The 26,777-nt window shown below is 45.0% G+C and overlaps 1 protein-coding gene across 3 annotated transcripts in view; it reads left to right on the top strand.

Moving 5' to 3' along the window:
- negr1 (neuronal growth regulator 1) overlaps positions 1 to 26,777 on the top strand; it is a 343,508-nt gene that overhangs the window by 201,923 nt on the left and 114,808 nt on the right. For all 3 annotated transcript variants that reach the window (XM_083766947.1, XM_083766946.1, XM_083766945.1), the window contains exon 4: positions 8,390 to 8,521. In XM_083766947.1, coding sequence (XP_083623073.1) covers positions 8,390 to 8,521 — 132 coding nt within the window. The remainder of the gene's footprint in view (positions 1 to 8,389; positions 8,522 to 26,777) is intronic.

The raw sequence follows: 26,777 nt of genomic DNA on the forward strand, positions 1-26,777 counted from the left end.
ACTTCAGCGGTGGTCATTTTAACGTGCCGGTCCAGCCCTATACACTGCCAGACTGTGCTACTAGCGTCATTATAACCTGGACATGTCTGCAGGAAATGTTGAAGATCAAGGTCGAAGCATCTGTCATGCATTTTAAAACATTATATTCATAATATTTTGCAGATATGTAACTAACTTTGCATCTCTGTAAAAGAAAAACTATCTAAATATTTATTAGGGAAGTCTGAAGAGATGAGTCTCTAGACTGTGGCAGAAAGGTTGAATGCGATGTGTTTTAACCCATTCTGACCTGAGATCAGATTCATACGAGGTTTCCACTGGACACACACTGGTCTGATTAAACCATTCTGACCTGAGATCAGATTCATACGAGGTTTCCACTGGACACACACACACTGGTCTGATTAACCCATTCTGACCTGAGATCAGATTCATACGAGGTTTCCACTGGACACACACTGTGTCTGATTAAACATTGTGTTATAATTTAGCTATTGAAAAATAGCAGATCTACAAGCTCATAGCGCGCCACCGAGTGGCGCGCTATGAGCTTGTAGGTCTGCTATTTTTGAAAAATCACACCTGTGTGAACTGAGTGGTGCAATCCCCCCCCCCCCCCCCCTCATTAACGTCACATACATGAACACATAGGTGTACAACACGGACATTGCTGGTTGTAGGAGTGGTTGCACCACTCAAAAATCGTAAACATGTGGTGCAAATCTTTGAATATATATATTATTTCAAAGTGAATGTTTTTAACTCGGGTCTAAATGGGCTATAATAGTGTGACTGAGAGAACATGCAAACTAGGGCTGCACGATATGGACAAAAATTCATATCACGATATATATGGCAGATATCTCGATTACGATATAATATATATCACGATATATAGGGCAGATATCTCGATATCGATACGATACGATATATCGTGCAGCAACATATTTTCTTAATGAGCGTGGTTAGCGATTCAGGGCTGGAGCCAGGCTACAACAGGACAGAGGGACAAACGGAGTGATGGTTTATTTTCCGAGGGGCACAGGCTAAAACAGAGGGCTGGCTTTGGAAGTGGACGATATATCGATATGTCGACGATATATCTATATCGCGATACCGTTGCCTTTTTGCGATACTGATATTGTGCATGTTCATACCTCGATACCGATACGATAACGATATATTGTGCAGCCCTAATGCAAACCAGCAGGGAGCGAGTTGCAGTAGTCAAGCCTGGAGAGATGACTGAGGCTTGGATACGGAGCTATAGGCAGAATGGTGTTATGAAGTGTAAACGTACACAGGTCAAGTACAGTACTGACCCCTGGTCCAATGGTATACTGGTTTTCATAATCCTGTGGCTGTGTGTCTCAGGAGGTAGAGCAGGTCGTCCAATGATCCCTGGGTTGGCGGTTCCAATCCCGGCTCCTCCTCCTGTCTACAGTACATGTCAAAGTGTCCTTGGGCAAAGACACTGAACCCTACATTGCCTCCAATGAGTCGGTCGGTGTGAGCTTTGCCACCATTGGTGTGTGAATGTGGGAAGTGAGGACGCTGCATGGCGTCGACTGTTCGCCGCTTCACCTCCCACTGAATGAATGAATGAACCTTCACCTCCCAATGTATGAATGAATGAACCTTCACCTCCCAATGTATGAATGAATGAACCTTCACCTCCCAATGTATGAATGAATGAACCTTCACCTCCCAATGTATGAATGAATGAACCTTCACCTCCCAATGTATGAATGAATGAACCTTCACCTCCCAATGTATGAATGAATGAACCATTGTAAAGCGCTTTGAGCACTTGGAAAAGCAGCTATAAAAATGCAATTCATCAAAATTTACCTGACTACTGGCCTGCTGAAGCATAATTCACCCTGGTTCCTAAAAGCATGCATACCTATACATCGGGGAAGGGAGATTTATTCTCTCCATTGATTCCACCAGCAACATTGACCGCATTAAATCATGTTTAAACGTTAAACTCAATTAACTGCTGTTGCTACAGTACATCTCTCAGGCCTGTCGTTGCATAGTTGATAGTTTATTGTAGGCTACAGAGTAGATTCATTGTCCCAAACTAACAAGTGTAGGTTTTAATAGGGGATGGTCTAAAATCTACAAACCTATAGAAATAGACTTCAAATTCAGAGTAAACCTTTTGGTTATCCCAGTATGGTACCCAGGCGGTTTTGTCTTAGGTCACATTCTCACCTAATACTTCGGTAGACTCAATGTGAATGGGCGGAGAATTTGGGATTCTTGCATATTTCATTTGCTGCGGTTTGCCTTCACACTGTCATCCAATTTACAATTTACAATTTAGGCATTTAGCAGACGCTCTTAATCCAGAGCGACTTACATTAAGCAAGAACAAAAGCATGGGAATACATCACATAAAAACATTTATCATGAAACATGCGTAAGATAAGAAAGTAACAGTGGAATATCTATATGATGAAACTATACATATAAACTATACATCTATAGTACTATGCTATATTTATGTACTATGATGTGCTATGACTATATACAATGCAATTATAGTGCTGTCTACATAACATGCTATAAGTCTGTATCAGATGCTATCTAAGTCTACAGAAATGCTATCTAAGGGGGTGGGGTAAGTGCTATGGGCCATGATGGAGTCTGAAAAGGTGGGTTTTCAGACTACGGCGGAAGATTGGGAGTGATGCTGCAGTTCTGACTGCAATGGGAAGTGCATTCCACAGTTTTGGAGCCAGAAGGGAGAAGAGTTTGGGACGTGTGGAGCGTTGTCCTGGCGTTTTTAGTGAGGGTACTTCCAGCTTCCCTGCGTTGGCTGATCTGAATGCGCGGGAGGGTTTGTAGGGTTCAATCATACTTGCAAGATATGGGGGAGCCATACCTTTGGTTGCTTTGAATGCCAGCATCAGAGTTTTGTATTCTGTGCGGGCAGCGACCGGGAGCCAGTGGAGGGAGCGGAGCAGGGGGGAGACATGTGAGAATTTTGGCTGGTTGAAGACCAAGCGAGCTGCGGCATTTTGGATCAGCTGGAGAGGCTTAAGTGCACATGCTGGTAGGCCAGTAAGGAGGGAGTTACAGTAGTCGAGTTTTGACAAGACTGTTGTCTGGATTAGGAGCTGGGCTGATTCCTGGGTGAGGAACGGTCTAATTCGTCGTATGTTATAGAGTGTGAACCTACATCCGCAGCAATTGGAAACGCAGCAGGGGGGACCTTTATCAATGTGTTCCATTCATAAACTATAGCCTACACAGTGAAATCTATGGTAATAAAATTACACTCATAACGTGCATGTGTCGTGCCGTCTGGGACTGGACCCCCCCCCCCCCCCCCCCCCCCCCCTCTCTCTCTCGCTCTCTCACTATACGCATGCAGCCACACACTGTTCTTTTGGGCATGGAGGCACAGCGCTGAGGGCACTGATATAACAGACAGCAGCGCAAAATGTTTACACGTTTATCGAGATGAAAGTCCCTACTCCCCAGTCCCCACACAGTGACAGCACTCCATGTTTACGGCACGCACTGATCGACAGACAGACAGAATATTCTGTATAGGCTATAATACACTGCAGTGTTTTTATGTGTTTTCTTAAGCAATTGATGAATGTACTCGTCCTCATTTCGATCAGGCCTTCAGTCTCCTCATTCGACCACGTCTATCCACGGTAACGGGACATCTTTGCGCTGCGTAAAATATGCTTTCTCCGTCTCCAACTGTGTTCAGCTCCTCACCCGCCACATTATGTTTGCTTCATTTCCTTTATTTACTGTGGATTGCATTCACACCTGCACCGAATCGTAATCAAGTGCGATTGGAAGCGAAGCAAAACCCCCGTTTTTGCTCGGGGTAGAATGCGGTTCTTTGATACGCATTAGGATTCAAATGAGCCTTCACACCTGCCAAACGAAGTGCACTTTCTGACAATGCGCAGCAGGATTCGTTTTAATCACAGCAATTTACAATTTAGGCATTTAGCAGACGCTCTTAATCCAGAGCGACTTACAATAAGCAAGAACAAAAGCATGGGAATACATCACAAAAAAGCATTTATCATAAAACATGCGTAAGCTAAGAAAGTAACAGTGGAATATCTATATTATGAGACTATACATATAAACTATATACTACTAGGCTATATGTACTATGGCGTGCTATGACTATATACAATGCAATTATAGTGCCGTCTACATAACATGCTATAAGTCTGTATCAGATGCTATCTAAGTCTACAGAAATGCTATCTAAGGGGGTAGGGTAAGTGCTACGGGCCATGATGGAGTCTAAAAAGGTGGGTTTTCAGACTACGGCGGAAGATTGGGAGTGATGCTGCAGTTCTGACTGCAATGGGAAGTGCATTCCACAGTTTTGGAGCCAGAAGGGAGAAGAGTTTGGGACGTGTGGAGCGTTGTCCCGGCGTTTTTAGTGAGGGTACTTCCAGCTTCCCTGCGTTGGCTGATCTGAGTGCACAGGAGGGTTTGTAGGGCTCAATCATACTTGCAAGATATGGGGGAGCCATACCTTTGGTTGCTTTGAATGCCAGCATCAGAGTTTTGTATTCTGTGCGGGCAGCGACCGGGAGCAAAGCAAAGCTCTCTGGTGTGAATGTGACCTTAGGTTCTGCATAGTCTGACACAGTGGCTGCATTCTGTCTTTCCATGTTCTCACTTCATCTTCTGTCTCATTTAATTGAATCTCATCCGACTCATCGTACTCGACGTCATCTCATATAGCAAATTGCTTCTTGACTATAATCTCATTCCACCTCGCCACCTCCCGTTGTCTATAATTGAAGATGTAGAGAGAGGAGTATATAGGCCTAGAATGCCTTTGAATGGAAACTAAACTAGCATCGTAATGCTGTGAAATAAGGAAGAACATTAATTATACATTGACGTTATTATTGCCATTGCTTACAGATGTACACGCATGCTGTGTGTGTGTGTGTGTGTGTGTGTGTGTGTGGAATGGAAGCCAATATTTCACAATCTACAGTAGCATATATCCTTGCTGTGTACAGTAAGTGGGCAATGTAGGTTACATGCACGGTACTGTACTACAGTATATAATGAAGAGGCCGGGCTACAGGGCAAACGCTAATGGTGCAGAAAAAAGTCCATAAAAGCTGTGCTGGCAATATGTGGATAGTCAATAAAAAATGAACATACAGTAATTGAATATAAGCATGTTCCATCATGAGCCGGGCGCCTCCACTCATAATAATAATAACTCAAAATAATAACTGAAGCCTCAACGAGGGACCAAATACAGGACACACATCGACACAGTGTGCTAATATATATATATATATATATATATATCCACATTCTGATGTAATGGTGTCATTTCATATTAACCCATTTAGGCCTGAGGAGCTCGATTCTACAAATGTCTTCTTAAATCCTGACAGTTTTCTGAAAAACCCCATGTTTCTATGTCAGTGGTTCTCAAAGGTCAAAGGTCAAGGGTCAAAGGTCAAGGAGCCCAAAAAATATATGTAATTGGCGGCCGACCCCCATCTGAAAATATGTTGTTCCAGGGACCCCCCCCCCCAGAAGCAAATAAAAAGATTTGAGTTTAAAACGTTCGCTCTGAAAGAATATATATTCCTATGAGCTTAATTGTTTTTCAATAGCTAACATTTAACCAAAAGGGGTTCCCGCCCAGGATGGGTTAAAACGGCTTTGTATATCTCAGACGTTAGAATTGCTCCTTTATGGATTTATTTTGTTTATGTAGCCAGCATTGTCTTGTCCCCGAGGCTCCTGGACTACATCAAACCTGCCATAACGGTGTGTGAGGCAGCCGAGGAGAAGCAGGAGAACTCATTATCGGCATCGCCTTCAGGGGTTCATTCAACGCTTATTTTTTTTGACACAAGCAGTTAGACAACAATGGGCCACCAGCAGCATTGCAGAAAATATAGCACAAGGCTTTTATATAGAATCCCCCCTCCCCCACACCTCCCCCGAAATTGGACGGCAGAAACAGAATGGCAGTATTTCCATACCTGAAGCGTTGCATCGACCAGAGTCGCTCTGTTCCTGTCGCGGGGGAGGTGGTGGTGAGGTATTGCTGAGTCAGTGTCTAGCGTCTAGCCCATTCTGACCTGAGATCAGATTCTAAAAAATGTCTTCCACATCCTGACAGTTTTCAGAAAAAGCTATGTTTCTATGTCAAGTCGTTCTCCGATTAAAAAAAAATAGCAGACCTACAAGCTCGTAGCACGCCACTCGGTGGCGCGCTATGAGCTTGTAGATCTGCTGTTTTTCAATAGCTAAAGCGTAACATGATGCTAACACCAAAAGGGGTTCCCGCGCAAAATGGGCTAGTCTCTGCAGGCCTCCCGCTAAGAGCTAGTTTTCACCTCTCTCTCTCTTTTCCCGTGCACACATTAATAATCTGCCATCACCCCCTCCTAGTCCTACAGAGACTTAATATATGGATAGATTTCACCATGAGCACCATTTCAAATGAAAAATTAATTCTGGTCAGGGCACAATCGTTGCGGTTCACAGTCTCCTTGTGCATATATCCACAGCAGGGGCTCGTCTGCTGTGATTTCGTAAGATGAGAACATCCAATCAGATTGGTTTCATTTGTTTGGTTCCTGTGTGATTGTGTTTGTTTTCGTTCATTTAAAGGAGAATTCCATGCTAGAAGGCTTTCTTACCTTGCTTACCTTTCTTTGTAGTTGTTACGTCCCCACCAAAGAGGTCCAGGTGTTATTTTTGTGCAAAAACTCCTTATTGGCTATTTCCCCTACCATAAGCGCTCAATGAATTGCATTGAATTGAATGGGAATTGAATGGGGCTATGGGGTGTTGTGCTAATTTGCTTATTTCCATCGAAATAAGTAGTAAACTGTGCCGCTTGGGATATTATTTACATTATGAAGAGAGGATATATACAAAAAACATATAATTTTGAGCGATGGAAATAAGTGAATTAGCACAACACCCCATAGCCCCATTCAATTCCCATTCAATTCAATGCAATTCATTGAGGGCTTTTGGTAGGGGAAATAGCCAATAAGAGTTTTTGCACAAAAAAACACCTGGACCTCTTTGGTGGGACGTAACAACTACAAAGAAAGGTAAGAAAGCCTTTTTAGTATGGAATTCTCCTTTAAGGTGTCATGCTAAAACTCTGGCCTCTTTCGTTCACTTTGCTGCCTGGAGGGTTTAAATAAGCGGATAAACATGTCCTTGGTGGAGAAATATAATGAATCACGATTTGATAATTAAAACTATCAACGATGAATGAATGCTGTGCCCAATATTCCTAATTGGATCACATTTTGCCGGCGGGAGACTGATCAGTGGCCACTAACCCAATTTGTAGACGTACAGCTCCTTAACATCACTCAGGGATATGGTTATACTTAACCATACAAACTTCCCTCCGCAAATGTTTATGTAAGGACCGACGACTACCAGTGTGTGCAAGGCTGTTTCAGAGAGCACTAATGGGACCACCCGTGATTTGTTGTTTCCACCATGGGTTGTTTTTGCCAGCGAAAATGGAAGCTAAGTTAACAAAAATTGATGCCATGGGGTTTGGGGAAATGCATTTTTTTTAGTTTTTTTGTTTGTTTAGGAGGGTCGTTATTACACTGCAAGCCAGTCATACTGTTTGTTGTTGCCTTTGGTTGTATTAGTGGAGTAGTAAAAGCATTTCATCCATCTGATTCCAAATAATGGGGTTGTTCCAGGAAGAAGCTGCCTCTCAGTCCTCTCAGTGCTTTGAGTACATGATGAGTCGCTGACTGAGAGTCTGCCATTATTTCATTTCCTGCCACCATCACCGTATCAATATGGACGGATCAATGCCCTGCTAATATACACTGTACACACACCGCCTATTTCAGGAAGCCAGGGAAGTAATCAAGAGTTCAGCGGAACGCCCAATTCTGTTACAGTGTAGATCTGTTTGCAGCCGGAGGACTTTTGCGGTGGAAATGGTTCACTTTTTTTTTTAACCCATTCTGAACGGGGAACCCATTTTGGTGTCAGCATCATGTTATGCTTTAGCTATTGAAAAATAGCAGATCTACAAGCTCATATCGCGCCACCGAGTGGCGCGATACGAGCTTGTAGGTCTGCTATTTTTGAAAAAATCAAAGACACTTTTAGAATCTGATCTCAGGTCAGAATGGATTAATAATGAAACTGTCAGGATGTAATAGACATTTCTAGAATCTGATCTCAGGTCAGAATGGGTTAATATATTGCCGTGTGCGATTTGCCGCTGCAATATTCAGTCTCCTGTGCTCCGGGTAGAATATATGCTGTTGTTGTTGTTATTTTTTTCCCCTTTTGTCCTGTGTTCTCTGTTCTGATAGTTACAGTGTCTCCTCTGTTTCTTCTCCATTTCCAGCCAGGAAGTATGACAGCGGCGAATATCTAAACATCACGGGTATCACAAGAGACCAGGCGGGGAACTATGAGTGCAGCGCTATAAATGACATCGCCTCTCCCGACACCAAGACGATGACAGTCACAGTCAACTGTGAGTATATACGCCTCTTTCTTAATCCTTCCTTTCCTTTTCTTGTCTTTAATGGGCTGACGGGACCGGGGAGCCATCTTCAAGAGACATCAGTGAAGTGTCCCCCATTTACTGCCACCATTTATTGAGAAATTAGGATCTAATTCACGCCAGCATTTTTTAAATTTGAGCTCTTATTTTGAAAAGCCACATTTTGCCTCAACCGGAAGTGGGCTTATCCCTGCCAGCTTTACGTTGCCAAGACAACCTTTGTTTACATCATCGGATCAATGCCGGTACACTATAGACCTACACAACGTCGGCTCGTGCCGTCAAAGAAACGCTGTTTTGACCAAAATGCCATCTGTGACAAGGAATAGGAGATACAGGCGATTGAAAGAAACGGATAGAATGGATTCTTATTGCGACGGCGATCTAAGATGATCGATCCAGTGCAGTGGGGTCCAGGTCTTTTTCCGACACCTTTTTAGCCGACGGGACAATGGTCCGACAGTTTCGGACTATTGTCTGAAATACCGTCTTTTTACTCCAACAGTCCGACACGACATTAGACAGACAGAAGTTGCGGCAATAGTCCGACAAACCGTACGTTAGACAGGTCACCCTTAGGTTAGACACCCCTTAGGTTAGACGGGACAATAGTCCGACACCCCTTAGGTTAGACGGGACAATAGTTAGACGGGACAATAGTCCGACAAGGAGGGGAGGGGAGGAGTGGGGTGCTTGTGTGTGTGTGTGTGCGTGCGTGTGTGCGTGCGTGCGTGCGTATACAGTGTGCGTGCGTGCGTGCGTATACAGTGTGCGTGCGTGCGTGCATATACAGTTTCTGTGTGTGTGTGTGCCTGCGTGCATGAGTGCGTGCGTGCATCATCATATTTATTATTATTATTATTATTATTACTACTACTTTGCATTATTATTATTTATACGTCATTGTATTTAATATTATTATTATTATTATTATTATTATTATTATTATTATTATTATTATTATTATTAATAATAATATTTATACTTCATTGTATTTATTATTACTATTACTATTACTATTACTAATACTAATATTAATATTAATATTATTACTACTACTTTGTATTATTCTTATTATTATTATTATTATTATTATTATTATTATTATTATTACTATTATTACTATTACTATTACTATTACTATTACTATTATTATTATTATTATTATTATTATTATTATTATTATTATTATTATTATTATTATTATTATTATTATTATTACCAGTTGTGCCCAGTAGGACTAGTAGGGCCCTAGGAAGGAGGGAGAAATGAAGGAAGCAAGCAAGCAAGCAAGGAAGGAAGCAAGGAAGGAAGCAAGGAAGGAAGGAAGGAAGGATGGAAGGAGTGTGTGTGTGTGTGTGTGTGTGTGTGTGTGTGTGTGTGTGTGTGTGTGTGTGTGTGTGTGTGTGTGTGTGTGTGTGTGTGTGTGTGTGTGTGTGTGTGTGTGTGTGTGTGTGTGTGTGTGTGGTGTGTGTGTGTGTGTGTGTGTGTGTGTGTGTGTGTGTGTGTAGGCCAGTAGGACCCAGTTGGGCCCAGTAGGACCTAGTAGGGCCCAGTTAGGGCCCTAGGAAGGAGGGAGAAAGGAAGGAAGGAAGGAAGGAAGGAAGCAAGCAAGCAAGGAAGGAAGGAAGGAAGGAAGCAAGAAGGAAGGAAGGAGGATGGAAGGATGGAAGGAGTGTGTGTGTGTGTGTGTGTGTGTGTGTGTGTGTAGGCCCAGTAGGGCCCAGTAGGGCCCAGTAGAGCCCAGTTAGGGCCAAGTAGGGCCCAGTAGAGCCCAGTTAGGGCCAAGTAGGGCCCAGTAGAGCCCAGTTAGGGCCCAGTAGGGCCCAGTAGAGCCCAGTTAGGGCCCAGTAGGACCCAGTAGGACCCAGTTGGGCCCAGTAGGGCCAGTAGGGCCCAGTTGGGGCCAAGTAGGGCCCAGTAGAGACCAGTTAGGGCCCAGTAGGGCCCAGTAGAGCCCAGTTAGGGCCCAGTAGGACCCAGTAGGACCCAGTTGGGCCCAGTAGGGCCAGTAGGGCCCAGTTACGTCCCAGTAGAGCCCAGTTAGGGCCAAGTAGGGCCCAGTAGGACCCAGTTGGGCCCAGTAGGACCCAGTTGGGCCCAGTAGGACCTAGTAGGGCCCAGTTAGGGCCCTAGGAAGGAGGGAGAAAGGAAGGAAGGAAGGAAGGAAGGAAGCAAGCAAGCAAGCAAGGAAGGAAGGAAGGATGGAAGGAGTGTGTGTGTGTGTGTGTGTGTGTGTGTGTGTGTGTGTGTGTGTGTGTGTGTGTGTGTGTGTGTGTGTGTGTGTGTGTGTGTGTGTGTGTGTGTGTGTGTGTGTGTGTGTGTGTGTGTGTGTGTGTGTGTGTGTGTGTGTAGGCCCAGTAGGGCCCAGTAGAGCCCAGTTAGGGCCAAGTAGGGCCCAGTAGAGCCCAGTTAGGGCCCAGTAGAGCCCAGTTGGGGCCCAGTAGGACCCAGTAGAGACCAGTTAGGGCCCAGTAGAGCCCAGTTAGGGCCCAGTAGAGCCCAGTTAGGGCCCAGTAGGACCCAGTAGGGCCCAGTAGGGCCAGTAGGGCCCAGTTACGTCCCAGTAGAGCCCAGTAGAGCCCAGTTAGGGCCAAGTAGGGCCCAGTAGGACCCAGTTGGGCCCAGTAGGACCTAGTAGGGCCCAGTTAGGGCCCTAGGAAGGAGGGAGAAAGGAAGGAAGCAAGCAAGCAAGCAAGGAAGGAAGGAAGGAAGCAAGGAAGGAAGAAAGCAAGGAAGGAAGGAAGGAAGGAAGGATGGAAGGATGGAAGGAGTGTGTGTGTGTGTGTGTGTGTGTGTGTGTGTGTGTGTGTGTGTGTGTGTGTGTGTGTGTGTGTGTGTGTGTGTGTGTGTGTGTGTGTGTGTGTGTGTGTGTGTGTGTGTAGGCCCAGTAGGGCCCAGTAGGGCCCAGTAGAGCCCAGTTAGGGCCAAGTAGGGCCCAGTAGAGCCCAGTAGGACCCAGTTGGGCCCAGTAGGGCCAGTAGGGCCCAGTTACGTCCCAGTAGAGCCCAGTTAGGGCCAAGTAGGGCCCAGTAGGACCCAGTTGGGCCCAGTAGGACCCAGTTGGGCCCAGTAGGACCCAGTTGGGCCCAGTAGGACCTAGTAGGGCCCAGTTAGGGCCCTAGGAAGGAGGGAGAAAGGAAGGAAGGAAGGAAGGAAGGAAGCAAGCAAGCAAGCAAGGAAGGAAGGAAGGAAGGAAGCAAGGAAGGAAGGAAGGAAGGAAGGATGGAAGGAGTGTGTGTGTGTGTGTGTGTGTGTGTGTGTGTGTGTGTGTGTGTGTGTGTGTGTGTGTGTGTGTGTGTGTGTGTGTGTGTGTGTGTGTGTGTGTGTGTGTGTGTGTGTGTGTGTGTGTGTGTGTGTGTAGGCCCAGTAGGGCCCAGTAGAGCCCAGTTAGGGCCAAGTAGGGCCCAGTAGAGCCCAGTTGGGGCCAAGTAGGGCCCAGTAGAGACCAGTTAGGGCCCAGTAGAGCCCAGTTAGGGCCCAGTAGGACCCAGTAGGACCCAGTAGGGCCCAGTAGGGCCAGTAGGGCCCAGTTACGTCCCAGTAGAGCCCAGTTAGGGCCAAGTAGGGCCCAGTAGAGCCCAGTTAGGGCCCAGTAGGGCCAGTAGGGCCCAGTAGAGCCCAGTTAGGGCCCAGTAGGGCCAGTAGGGCCCAGTAGAGCCCAGTTAGGGCCCAGTAGGGCCAGTAATAATAATAATGATAATAATAATAATAAACTTTATTTATAATAGCACCTTTCATACATAAATGTAGCTCAAAGTGCTTTACAGAGCAGAAAAGATAATAAAAACAAAAGCAAAACAAAACAGCATTAAAACAGGCATGCAGTTAAAACAATAGGACAATAACGCAGTGTCAAATCAGGAGAAGGCAGTAGTACAAAGATAAGAACAGATAAAATAAGGCAACGACATAAAAAAACAAGCAGTAATACAATACAGTGAGGACGTGAATAACAAAAAATAAAAGATCACTTAAAAGCTATGTTGTAGGGTCTTGAGCTGAGCTTTAAAAATGTCTACAGAGGCTGCCTGTCGAAGGTACAGTGGGAGCTTGTTCCATGCCGACGGCCCGTAGAAGCAAAAAGCTGCTTCACCGTATTTTTTAGTTGCCATTTTTTTAGGCAAAGCGAGCAGGCCAGCAGTGGAAGACCTTAGGGGCCGGTAGGGCCCAGTAGGACCCATTAGGGCCCAGTAGGGCCCAGTTAGGGCCCTAGGAAGGAGGGAGAAAGGAAGGAAGCAAGGAAGGAAGCAAGGAAGGAAGGAAGGTGGAAGGAAGGAAGGAGTGTGTGTGTGTGTGTGTGTGTGTGTGTGTGTGTGTGTGTGTGTGTGTGTGTGTGTGTGTGTGTGTGTGTGTGTGTGTGTGTGTGTGTGTGTGTGTGTACTTGGTACTTGGTATGCTAAATGATGTATAGGAGTCGAGTGGCGCGCGTCCTACTGGGCCCTACTGGCCCTAATGGGCCCTAATGAGTCCTACTGGGCCCTACTGGGTCTACTGGGCCCTAACTGGGCTCTACTGGCCCTACTGGGCCCTAATGAGTCCTACTGGGCCCTACTGGCCCTAATGAGTCCTACTGGGCCCTACTGGCCCTACTGGGCCCTAATGAGTCCTACTGGGCCCTACTGGCCCTACTGGCCCTAATGAGTCCTACTGGGCCCTACTGGCCCTAATGAGTCCTACTGGGCCCTACTGGCCCTAATGAGTCCTACTGGGCCCTACTGGCCCTAATGAGTCCTACTGGGCCCTACTGGCCCTAATGAGTCCTACTGGGCCCTACTGGCCCTAATGAGTCCTACTGGGCCCTACTGGCCCTAATGAGTCCTACTGGGCCCTAATGAGTCCTACTGGGCCCTACTGGCCCTAATGAGTCCTACTGGGCCCTAATGAGTCCTACTGGGCCCTACTGGCCCTAATGAGTCCTACTGGGCCCTACTGGCCCTACTGGCCCTAATGAGTCCTACTGGGCCCTACTGGCCCTAATGAGTCCTACTGGGCCCTACTGGCCCTAATGAGTCCTACTGGGCCCTACTGGCCCTAATGGGCCCTAATGAGTCCTACTGGGCCCTACTGGCCCTAATGAGTCCTACTGGGCCCTACTGGCCCTACTGGGCCCTAATGAGTCCTACTGGGCCCTACTGGCCCTAATGAGTCCTACTGGGCCCTACTGGCCCTAATGAGTCCTACTGGGCCCTACTGGCCCTAATGGGCCCTAATGAGTCCTACTGGGCCCTACTGGCCCTAATGAGTCCTACTGGGCCCTACTGGCCCTACTGGGCCCTAATGAGTCCTACTGGGCCCTACTGGCCCTAATGGGCCCTAATGAGTCCTACTGGGCCCTACTGGCCCTAATGAGTCCTACTGGGCCCTACTGGCCCTACTGGGCCCTAATGAGTCCTACTGGGCCCTACTGGCCCTAATGGGCCCTAATGAGTCCTACTGGGCTCTACTGGCCCTACTGGGCCCTAATGAGTCCTACTGGGCCCTACTGGCCCTAATGGGCCCTAATGAGTCCTACTGGGCCCTACTGGCCCTACTGGGCCCTAATGAGTCCTACTGGGCCCTACTGGGTCTACTGGGCCCTAACTGGGCTCTACTGGCCCTACTGGCCTACTGGCCTACTGGGCCCTAATGGGTCCTACTGTAATAAATATGATGAAGTATTAATATAAATATAAATAATAATAATAAATATGATGAAGTATAAATAATAATAATAATAATATTAAATACAATGAAGTATAAATATTGATAATAATAATAATAAATACGATGAAGCACGCACGATGAGCAGAAAAGATAATAAAAACAAAAGCAAAACAAAACAGCATTAAAACAGGCATGCAGTTAAAACAATAGGACAATAACGCAGTGTCAAATCAGGAGAAGGCAGTAGTACAAAGATAAGAACAGATAAAATAAGGCAACGACATAAAAAAACAAGCAGTAATACAATACAGTGAGGACGTGAATAACAAAAAATAAAAGATCACTTAAAAGCTATGTTGTAGGGTCTTGAGCTGAGCTTTAAAAATGTCTACAGAGGCTGCCTGTCGAAGGTACAGTGGGAGCTTGTTCCATGCCGACGGCCCGTAGAAGCAAAAAGCTGCTTCACCGTATTTTTTAGTTGCCATTTTTTTAGGCAAAGCGAGCAGGCCAGCAGTGGAAGACCTTAGGGGCCGGTAGGGCCCAGTAGGACCCATTAGGGCCCAGTAGGGCCCAGTTAGGGCCCTAGGAAGGAGGGAGAAAGGAAGGAAGCAAGGAAGGAAGCAAGGAAGGAAGGAAGGTGGAAGGAAGGAAGGAGTGTGTGTGTGTGTGTGTGTGTGTGTGTGTGTGTGTGTGTGTGTGTGTGTGTGTGTGTGTGTGTGTGTGTGTGTGTGTGTGTGTGTGTGTGTGTGTGTACTTGGTACTTGGTATGCTAAATGATGTATAGGAGTCGAGTGGCGCGCGTCCTACTGGGCCCTACTGGCCCTAATGGGCCCTAATGAGTCCTACTGGGCCCTACTGGGTCTACTGGGCCCTAACTGGGCTCTACTGGCCCTACTGGGCCCTAATGAGTCCTACTGGGCCCTACTGGCCCTAATGAGTCCTACTGGGCCCTACTGGCCCTACTGGGCCCTAATGAGTCCTACTGGGCCCTACTGGCCCTACTGGCCCTAATGAGTCCTACTGGGCCCTACTGGCCCTAATGAGTCCTACTGGGCCCTACTGGCCCTAATGAGTCCTACTGGGCCCTACTGGCCCTAATGAGTCCTACTGGGCCCTACTGGCCCTAATGAGTCCTACTGGGCCCTACTGGCCCTAATGAGTCCTACTGGGCCCTACTGGCCCTAATGAGTCCTACTGGGCCCTAATGAGTCCTACTGGGCCCTACTGGCCCTAATGAGTCCTACTGGGCCCTAATGAGTCCTACTGGGCCCTACTGGCCCTAATGAGTCCTACTGGGCCCTACTGGCCCTACTGGCCCTAATGAGTCCTACTGGGCCCTACTGGCCCTAATGAGTCCTACTGGGCCCTACTGGCCCTAATGAGTCCTACTGGGCCCTACTGGCCCTAATGGGCCCTAATGAGTCCTACTGGGCCCTACTGGCCCTAATGAGTCCTACTGGGCCCTACTGGCCCTACTGGGCCCTAATGAGTCCTACTGGGCCCTACTGGCCCTAATGAGTCCTACTGGGCCCTACTGGCCCTAATGAGTCCTACTGGGCCCTACTGGCCCTAATGGGCCCTAATGAGTCCTACTGGGCCCTACTGGCCCTAATGAGTCCTACTGGGCCCTACTGGCCCTACTGGGCCCTAATGAGTCCTACTGGGCCCTACTGGCCCTAATGGGCCCTAATGAGTCCTACTGGGCCCTACTGGCCCTAATGAGTCCTACTGGGCCCTACTGGCCCTACTGGGCCCTAATGAGTCCTACTGGGCCCTACTGGCCCTAATGGGCCCTAATGAGTCCTACTGGGCTCTACTGGCCCTACTGGGCCCTAATGAGTCCTACTGGGCCCTACTGGCCCTAATGGGCCCTAATGAGTCCTACTGGGCCCTACTGGCCCTACTGGGCCCTAATGAGTCCTACTGGGCCCTACTGGGTCTACTGGGCCCTAACTGGGCTCTACTGGCCCTACTGGCCTACTGGCCTACTGGGCCCTAATGGGTCCTACTGTAATAAATATGATGAAGTATTAATATAAATATAAATAATAATAATAAATATGATGAAGTATAAATAATAATAATAATAATATTAAATACAATGAAGTATAAATATTGATAATAATAATAATAAATACGATGAAGCACGCACGCACGCACGCACGCACACACACACACACACACACACACACACTGTATACGCACGCACACACACACACACCCCCACACACACACACACAAACACACTGTATACGCACGCACACACACTGTATACGCACGCACGCACGCACACACACACACACAAACTGTATACGCACGCACACACACTGTATACGCACGCACGCACGCACACACACACACACACACACACACACACACACACACACACACACACACACAGAAACTGTATACGCACGCACGCACGCACGGACGCACACACGCACCCACACACACAAGCACCCCACTCCTCCCCTCCCCTCCCGTGTCGGACTATTGTCCCGTCTAACTATTGTCCCGTCTAACCTAAGGGGTGTCGGACTATTGTCCCGTCTAACCTAAGGGGTGTCTAACCTAAGGGTGGCCTGTCTAACGTACGGTTTGTCGGACTATTGCCGCAACTTCTGTCTGTCTAATGTCGTGTCGGACTGTTGGAGTAAAAAGACGGTATTTCAGACAATAGTCCGAAACTGTCGGACCATTGTCCCGTCGGCCAAAAGGGTGTCGGAAAAAAGATCGCCACCCGTGCAGGGTCAACAACACTGCTAGCTAACCGGCTAACGTGAGTAGCATTATGGCTCGATCGATCAAACGCACTATAAAAGTGCAATTGCCGAAGGCCTTCGTCAATGGCAGCAAGACGGTTAAAGGGTTTGTGACATTAAAAAAAAGGTTTTGGAATTGTTCTTGTTTCTTTTTAGGTTTTCTAATCTCAATTGCACCCAAAAAACATGAACTTTTTAACATTCAGTAGATTTTCTGTGATCTGGGGTTTTCTGGCTCAAACAGGTGCTCTGATTTGCCGGCAGTAAGTGACATCACTTACTGCAAATCCCATATATTATGTCAATGGGATTTGCCAGCAGATGTCACTGTTTTCACTGTGTTGCCTAGTTTTCATTGTAGCTCAAAAGGCCCCAAAAAACCCCAAAGAAAACTTCAGACCACAGAAAATCCACTGAATGTTCAAAGTTCAGGTTTTTTTTGGTGTAATTGAGGTCATAAAACCTAAAAGAAAAAAGAAAAAGAAAAAGAAATGAAAATGAATGTCATAAAACCTTTAAAGCATTCAGATGGAAGAGTGTCTGTCATTTGGCCCAGCGGTATACGTCGCCATGATCGTAGAAGTTTGAGAGAAAGTACCCGAGCAAGAGTTTGAAGTTATAGCTGAATATTTAACGAGAGAATCCCCTTTATGTCCACACGGGTAGGTGATTAATTCTCGCCGAGGAAAGGTCTGGCTGTTCTAAGGCCCATTTCTATTATGTCGGTAATGAGTCTTTCAAAAGTCTGAGGAGACAGTAATGAGGAGACGAGGCATTAATGAATGATACTGGGCTTCCGCCGCTGTGATCTCAGGGAAATCAACGTTTCTCTGTGCGATCAGGAAACCGGCGCTGGACAATTACTGTGTTTCACCCCCACAGTCTCATTGGCTCTCTTTCTTTTTAAAGTCCACCTCCCTCGGCTCTGCTTTTTTCCCTTTGCTGATTCACGTCTCATCAGCCTGGAAGCTGTAGACACACAGAGGGGGGACAGCCGGAGGGCAGGGCTGACCCTCTTTATGGCTCCGTCACGGCCCACTTACCCATAGGTATTTTAACCCATTCTGACCTGAGATCAGATTCTATAAATGTCTTCTACATCCCGACAGTTTTCTGAAAAAGCTATGTTTCTATGTCAGTCGTTCTCCGATTTTTCAAAAATAGCAGACCTATACAAGCTCGTAGCTCGTCGTTCGATTTTTCTAAAATAGCAGACCTACAAGCTGATCTAGCAGATCTACAAGCTCGTAGCGCGCCACCGAGTGGCGCGCTACGAGCTTGTAGATCTGCTATTTTTCAATAGCTAAAGCATAGCATAATGCTAACACCAAAAGGGGTTCCCGCCCCAAAATGGATTAATCATAAGGTTATATCGCGCAACCTTTTCAACAGCACATGTCTGAGAGATCGGTATCCTAAAATGTTTCAAATGAAGAGTTTCTATTCGCTTTTAAGTTTTGATTCAGATACTGTACTTGGTCTGTGTTTTTGGAATTGGATTATTTTGTTAACATCAAAATGTTATTTTGGGGCCTGCTGTCTCCGTGTAAGGAACGGGAACTAACAAGCTGTGCTTGAGAGGAAATGGTCGACGCCAATTACGTATGGCTCTTTGAGGCATGGCTTCAGAGATAATGGAGTACTAGGCAAGTGGAAATACCTTTGTTACTGAACAAAGACCATATTCACATTATGATGGGGACGGCATGCTGTGGACGTCGTAGAAGATGAGTTCTCAGAGGGAGTTTGCAAAAATGTGGCTTTTGCTTGCAAGGATCAAGTTATATCAAACTGAATAGATGTATTATAGGCAGACATTGTCTCATTAGCTGACACATAAACAGCGTTTTTTGTGAATTCAAATTCAACTTTATTCTCACATCACAAGTTTACAGGTGTCAATCTGTCAATTCTATTTTAGATTGGCAAAGCATGGCCAATCTAAATAGAATATGCAGAACTGGACAGATACATCTTGGTCACATGAGCTCAGAGATCATTGCGAACGCAATGAGCACTAACTATGAGACCCTGCAGATCATGTCTGTCTGTCTGTCTGTCTGTCTGTCTGTCTGTCTGTCCTGCTGTGACACCACCCGCCCGCCACCAGAGGGCGCAGCTGTAGCACACACACACACACTCACACACACACAGGGCGCAGCTGTAGCACACACACACACACACACACACACACACACACACACACACACACACACAAACAACCACACACACACACGAGCGTCTTACTTGTGTCTTACCGATTTGGGTGAGTTTTTGACAACATCTGTAGGAGCAAAAAGGGCGCTTTGAAGGAAATGCAAAATGGTAGAACATCTTGTCAGGCGGAACTGGGCGTGGCCTATGTGGTGTGTGAGTTTACATCATGATCCAAAAGGGGGAAACATATTTAGACCCAGAGTTATAGGCCAAAAATGAGACAATAACAAGACAAAGATATACAATGTCAATAATTATACATAAGGTCTCAAGATGTGAAGAATATGCCTCTTGTCTTGAATATTTGCCAGTCAGTCACCCTGAGGGGGTCGCAGACGGTGATTGAAATAACCTATTTAATATGCAGGCCTATTAATTATGAATCCACAATGTACAGTATAATGCATTTTTCATAGCCTACTTACATAATAGGGATATTTGATATTGTTCTCCTGAGTTGTTTCTTCTCTATTGTTATGACTAGGCCATATTTTGTTTTTTTAACACTTTTTTTTAAATGAATACTGTATTAACACAATTGTTAACAGTACAGGTAGTACAGTCAAGGGTTATGCTAAAAGGATAACACAAAAAGGCCCATTGTGTTCCTTTGTACTCAATTCATCAGTATGCAGTCAGTAAGTAGCTAGCCAAGTATTGTAACTGCAAATCGTTGCGTGTACTGTATGAAAAAATGTTCCACTGGTTTGTTCCTTCTCCATGTACAAGGTTTGCACTTTATGGGTGTTGGTGGTTTGGAAATAACGTTCAAACTCGACTAACAGCAAAAAGTTACAGTATGTGAATGTGATCGCAAACCAGCTGGGATAAGGAAGGTCCCTGCTAATGTTTTGAACATGTAATGTAATGTTCACTCATTTCAATTCAATTCAATTCAAAGGGCTTTATTATTGGCATGAGAAAACATACGTTTACATTGCCAAAGCAGAAAGCACAATACAACAGCAATAATTATGTACATTTGAAAGTCGGAATCTTCAATAGATCAATTTCTATGTACCAAGATCACTGGATGCAGGTATAGTGCAGGAATATAGTATACACAATGATTAGTCTTTAGGGTGGTTGTGTTCCGTTTGATATCCTTCTCCTGTCACAGCAACTCACGAATCTTGCTGCTGTTTTTGCACATTGTTGTACTTGGTGTGTGGTTGTAATCTGTGGGAAGTATGTGTCTCTGATGTCTTGGTACAGTGGACAGACAGTATGTGTCTCTGATGTCTTGGTACAGTGGACAGACAGTATGTGTCTCTGATGTCTTGGTACAGTGGACAGACAGTATGTGTCTCTGATGTCTTGGTACAGTGGACAGACAGTATGTGTCTCTGATGTCTTGGTACAGTGGACAGACAGTATGTGTCTCTGATGTCTTGGTACAGTGGACAGACAGTATGTGTCTCTGATGTCTTGGTACAGTGGACAGACAGTATGTGTCTCTAATGTCTTGGTACAGTGGACAGACAGTATGTGTCTCTGATGTCTTGGTACAGTGGACAGACAGTATGTGTCTCTGATGTCTTGGTACAGTGGACAGACAGTATGTGTCTCTGATGTCTTGGTACAGTGGACAGACAGTGTGTCTCTGATGTCTTGGTACAGTGGACAGACAGTATGTGTCTCTGATGTCTTGGTACAGTGGACAGACAGTATGTGTCTCTGATGTCTTGGTACAGTGGACAGACAGTATGTGTCTCTGATGTCTTGGTACAGTGGACAGACAGTATGTGTCTCTGATGTCTTGGTACAGTGGACAGACAGTATGTGTCTCTGATGTCTTGGTACAGTGGACAGACAGTGTGTCTCTAATGTCTTGGTACAGTGGACAGACAGTATGTGTCTCTGATGTCTTGGTACAGTGGACAGACAGTATGTGTCTCTGATGTCTTGGTACAGTGGACAGACAGTATGTGTCTCTGATGTCTTGGTACAGTGGACAGACAGTATGTGTCTCTGATGTCTTGGTACAGTGGACAGACAGTATGTGTCTCTGATGTCTTGGTACAGTGGACAGACAGTATGTGTCTCTGATGTCTTGGTACAATGGACAGATGGTTGGGAAGTGTAGCTCAGTTCCAGTTTGGCTTTGAAAGCAACCTCTTTATCCTCCAACTTAAATTAATTCCCACCTGAAGTGAAAGACTGAGTTTACTGATGGTTGAATTTGGGGCACAGGTACCGGTAAATGAGTTTTGCCTATTTTCTATTTTCTGCCTGAAGGCTGTTTTTCTGTATAGCTAAATCAAACACTCGCCAGCAGAATTCTCCCCATTGCACTTTTGCAGACTTGGCAATGATTATGGAATTTCCCTTTCCAGCTGTTATATTTGATCATTGTACCTGTCATATCATTCTATGACAAGCACTGCCAGAAAAATGTGCTGTGGGTTGTGAGAATTGCATAACATTTTTGTACCTCGTTGAGACGATAGACGACAGACGTGTGGGTTGGGTTACAGTTATATAGGGGTTAAGTACAGTAGCATATTTTGTTTTGTTATTAACACATTCTGACCGGGCACCCATTTTGGTGTCAGCATCATGTTATGCTTTAGCTATTGAAAAATAGCAGATCTACAAGCTCATATCGCGCCACCGAGTGGCGCGATACGAGCTTGTAGGTCTGCTATTTTTTTTTAAATCGAAGAGCGACTGACATTTTTAGAATCTGATCTCAGGTCAGAATGGGTTAATCAGACCCAGTGTGTGTCCAGTGGAAACCTCGTTATGAATCTGATCTCAGGTCAGAATGGCTTAATTGGTCTGCATACCAAACAGCAGTGTGAAACAGCATAGTAGCGAGAGGTCCAACTGAAGGTGGCTGTTCATAAAATGGTGGTGCTTTGGCTTCACGGACGACCAGCCAATGTGCAGAATAATGGTCCACGGACCACCAAAGGGTCCGCAAGATCGGGCCCTTAGTTAGTATACTGAACTGAAAATGCCAGCACTCATTGTACTGTACTGTATGTCCTTTTCATATGAATGTATATTTACCTCTGACGTTGATAACGAACGCCTTTGGGCCTGTGTGGCCTTCGTCAGCGTTAACGCTAACGTTAACCCATTCTGAACGGGGAACCCATTTTGGTGTCAGCATCATGTTATGCTTTAGCTATTTAAAAATAGCAGATCTACAAGCTCATATCGCGCCACCGAGTGGCGCGATACGAGCTTGTAGGTCTGCTATTTTTGGAAAAAAATCGAAGAACGACTGACATTTTTAGAATCTGATCTCAGGTCAGAATGGGTTAATCAGACCAGTGTGTGTCCAGTGGAAACCTCATTATGAATCTGATCTCAGGTCAGAATGGGTTAACGAGCCTTTGCACCGTAATGACTTTATTCTAACCTGCGGTTTGTCTGCTTCGGCAGTACTTTTCCTTCTCCCTTTAGTATACTGAACATCTAGTAGCCTACTTTTACAGCAAAACCATGTTTTAACCCATTCTGACCTGAGATCAGATTCATACGAGGTTTCCACTGGACACACACTGGTCTGATTAACCCATTCTGACCTGAGATCAGATAAAAAAAATGTCAGTCGTTCTTCGATTTTTCAAAAATAGCAGACCTACAAGCTCGTATCGCGCCACTCGGTGGCGCGATATGAGCTTGTAGATCTGCTATTTTTAAATAGCTAAAGCATAACATGATGCCGACACCAAAATGCGTGCCCGTTCAGAATGTTTTAACTATTATATTCTTTGTGTAATTAGAGTTAGTAGTTCCTAATGGGAGCATGAACCAATGCAGATGGTGAAACCGCTCTACAAGAGGCAGCCTCTATTTTTAGCCAAATTAGGTGGAGAGCGAAATGAGTGAAATTTGACCCAGAACTGTATATAATCCTAACATTAGCCACCTAGTGGTAACGTCTCAGATCTGGTGAGGCCATTCCCCCCCCATGCAGGGCTTTGGGTCTTTGTAGGAATTGTTTGCGTATATCCTTGGCGTCTTCCTAAATCCCAAATAAAGCTTAAAATCATTGTGCGGAAAAAAGTGCTGAGGAAGAAAAATGGGTACGCAACTACGCATTGGAATAAGTACAAATATTTAGAGAGGGTATTCATTCATTAGGCCTGTCAAAAAAAATCCATTCGAGTTAGAATCGCGATTCTAATGCCGTCCGATTCAGAATCGATTCTCATTTCCCAAAAAAAAAAAATCTTGCACAAATGTACCTGTGCATGCTATGCATTATGGCCTGGGTTTCTGCATAGTGCATTTACTACCAGCTAAGCTAAGCCTGCCAATTGTATTTATTTTACACCTGTTTTAATACTAATGTATTGTTCTGGTATTGAGTGAGAAGAGATTTTGTAACTTTTGTACTGGTTCAAATTTGTGCAAGCTAAATAAATGAGACATGTTCTTACTCTTGGATTTAACCTTTGTGTGTTTAAATCATTCAGTTGATAAAACCTTTACAATTATACAAGCTTTTTACTAAATGTACTCTGCTTTCATGCCAGAAGACTGGAGTAGATCATGCTAAAATTCAATTTAATTGTTTTTAATAAATAAATAAAAAACTGCTTTAGAATAGAAAAAAAAATCTTTTTTGAATCGAGAATCGGAAAAATCGAAAAGATCGTTTTTGAATCGAATCGTCACCCCAAGAATCGAATCGAATCGTGGGACACCTAAAGATTCGCAGCCCTAGTATTCATTTCATTTTAGCAGAATTAATCCGGGCAGCCAAAGATACAGCTTGTAGATACTTAGCAGTCTACAAGCTCACAATGCGTCGCAATGTCGCTTTGTGACCGCATTGTGAAAAACGCAACCATAAATACAAGCTGCTTTGTAGAAAAACAAGCCCAAAGTCGCTTATGATAAGCAGACATGGCAACAATTTACAAGTCCTGTTTGAAGTTCTGTACAGTCGAGCCAATAATATGGCTGATAACTCAAATATTGTTATATTAGTCTGTGATTTGTCTCGGGTACTGTTACAGTACTACTGTATCATTCAGCGAACAACTAGTCGTTACTCATGGTTCAAGTCTTTATAGGTCTCAAAGCATCCTCTAATGGTCTATTTGGAGGGAAACCAAACCACCGGTCATGGTACATAACATTGACCTTAACATATCTCCCCGCCAACGTGGGAGAGCGTTTTCTCTGTGGATGGACCAGAGCGTAGTAGAGGGACGTTCATACATGGGAGGATTGTGACAAATGGTGTCATTTACAAAGATAAGAGGCAAGAATGAGTGAACGGAGGTTGTCCATCGGAGCGTTTGATATGGCCACAGCAGGCAGAGGCTCCATCAAGCAGCTGGTTGCCACTCTTCACTGCCTTTCCACCACCCTGGTGCAATTCACCCTCTGTGAGGGGAAGGGAAGATGATGGGCTCTGTCTGGCGCCATCTTAACCCATTTTGGGTGGGAACCCCTTTTGGTGTTATAGCATTACGTTATGCTTTAGCTATTGGAAAAATAGCAGATCTACAAGCTCATAGCGCGCCACCGAGTGGCGCGCTACGAGCTTGTAGGCCTGCTATTTCTTTTTTTAAGTCGAAGAACGACCGACATAGAAACATAGCTTTTTCAGAAAACTGTCAGGATGTAAGAAGACATTTTTAGAATCTGATCTCAGGTCTAAATTGGTTAATCTATCATTCAAGCTCCACTCACACACACACACCCACACACATCAGTATATATTCACCGAGCGGCCCAGGCCACTGGGGACCAGGCTGTGAGTGATTGACATGCCAAATGTGGAATTAGGATAAAGGTGTTACTCGACGTCATTGTTGCAGCAGGGAGAGGAGACGAGGACGAGCCAAAGAGCACCAGAGCAATCTGCCTAGCTGGCATAGTGTCTGTCGGCTCACATAAACAAGAGATGGTTCGCATTGCAAAAATGCGAACTCAATCTCTGGACAGTTCTCACAGGAAAGTCTTAAACCCTGAGTGACGTTATACTTGGTTTGCATGTTGCTCTTGGAAACAACTCACTGTCAGTTAAAGGTTTTATGACATTCATTTTCATTTCTTTTTCTTTTTCTTTTTTCTTTTAGGTTTTATGACCTCAATTACACCCACAAAACCTGAACTTTGAACATTCAGTGGATTTTCTGTGGTCTGAAGTTTTCTTTGGGGTTTGGAAGCCTTTTAAACTACAATGAAAACAGGCAACACGGTGAAAACAGTGACATCTGCTGACAAATCCCATTGACATATATGGGATTTGCAGGATCTTACATCACAAACTGCCGGCAAATCAGAGCACCTGTTTGAGCCAGAAAACCCCAGATCACAGAAAATCTACTGAATGTTAAAAGTTCATGTTTTTTGGGTGCAATTGAGATTAGAAAACCTAAAAAAAATAAGAACAATTCCAAAACCTTTTTTTTTATGTCACAATCCCTTTAACTTTCTGACACTCAATGTACATGTACAGTATGCTGTTGCTCTCCAGCCAATGAAAACTAAACACATTTTCACTCATTATACATTTGTTTTACAGTGGGCAGTACCAATTATACCAATACCAATAATAAACAGCCACACTTTGAACGTGTTGTCTGCAGAATGTTTCCCTTTGGGGGCCCGGCGTCCGATAAATGGGAGGAGTGTAGCTGGCAATCAGGATAGTTACTGTCATTGATCCTGGCAGAAGTGTCCCTTCCTCCTAACCGCCGTTAACTGACATTAGACTATTAACAGGAAGCTGCACCGTTCCGCCATCTGCAGGCTAATAAGACAACGTAAGAGTGAATGACAGTGACATTTTCAAGGGGTAAAACCATCTAATTAAATACAAGGTCAAATACTGTAGTTCCTCTCCCCGTTCAAAGTAATAATGGCTTTTTTCCGTTGGAGCATAGTTGACCTGCCGTTTAATTACAGTTTAGGGTCACTAATTAAAATGAATAATAACCGAAGTGATTTCTTTTAAGATTTTTTTTTGACATTTTTAACCCATTCTGACCAGGCACCCATTTTGGTGTCAGCATCATGTTATGCTTTATCTATTGAAAAATAGCAGATCTACAAGCTCATATCGCGCCACCGAGTGGCGCGATACGAGCTTGTAGGTCTGCTATTTTTGAAAAAAAAAATCGAAGAACGACTGACATTTTTAGAATCTGGTCTCAGGTCAGAATGGGTTCATCAGACCAGTGTGTGTGTCCAGTGGAAAACCTCGTATGAATCTGATCTCAGGTCAGAATGCTTTATTTCAGAGTGTTAGAGAGACAGAAACAACAGGGGAAGAGATAGAGGAGAGACATGCATCATCCCTCACACACACAAGGAGCATTCACTGAGCCACTAAACAACAACAACAACATTTTTCAATTCAAATAGCATTATGTCTACAGTCTGCTGCCTGGCTTTGCATAGGATGACAGGTGCTTTGAGCTTTCAACCATTTCATGAAAATTACATTTGAGTGTATTTAACCCATTCTGACCTGAGATCAGATTCATACGAGGTTTCCACTGGACACACACTGGTCTGATTAACCCATTCTGACCTGAGATCAGATTCTAAAAATGTCAGTCGTTCTTCGATTTTTCAAAAATAGCAGATCTACAAGCTCATATCGCGCCACTCGGTGGCGCGAT

This window comes from Protomyctophum parallelum, assembly GCF_964188405.1.
Source record: "Protomyctophum parallelum genome assembly, chromosome: 6".
NCBI lineage: Eukaryota > Metazoa > Chordata > Actinopteri > Myctophiformes > Myctophidae > Protomyctophum > Protomyctophum parallelum.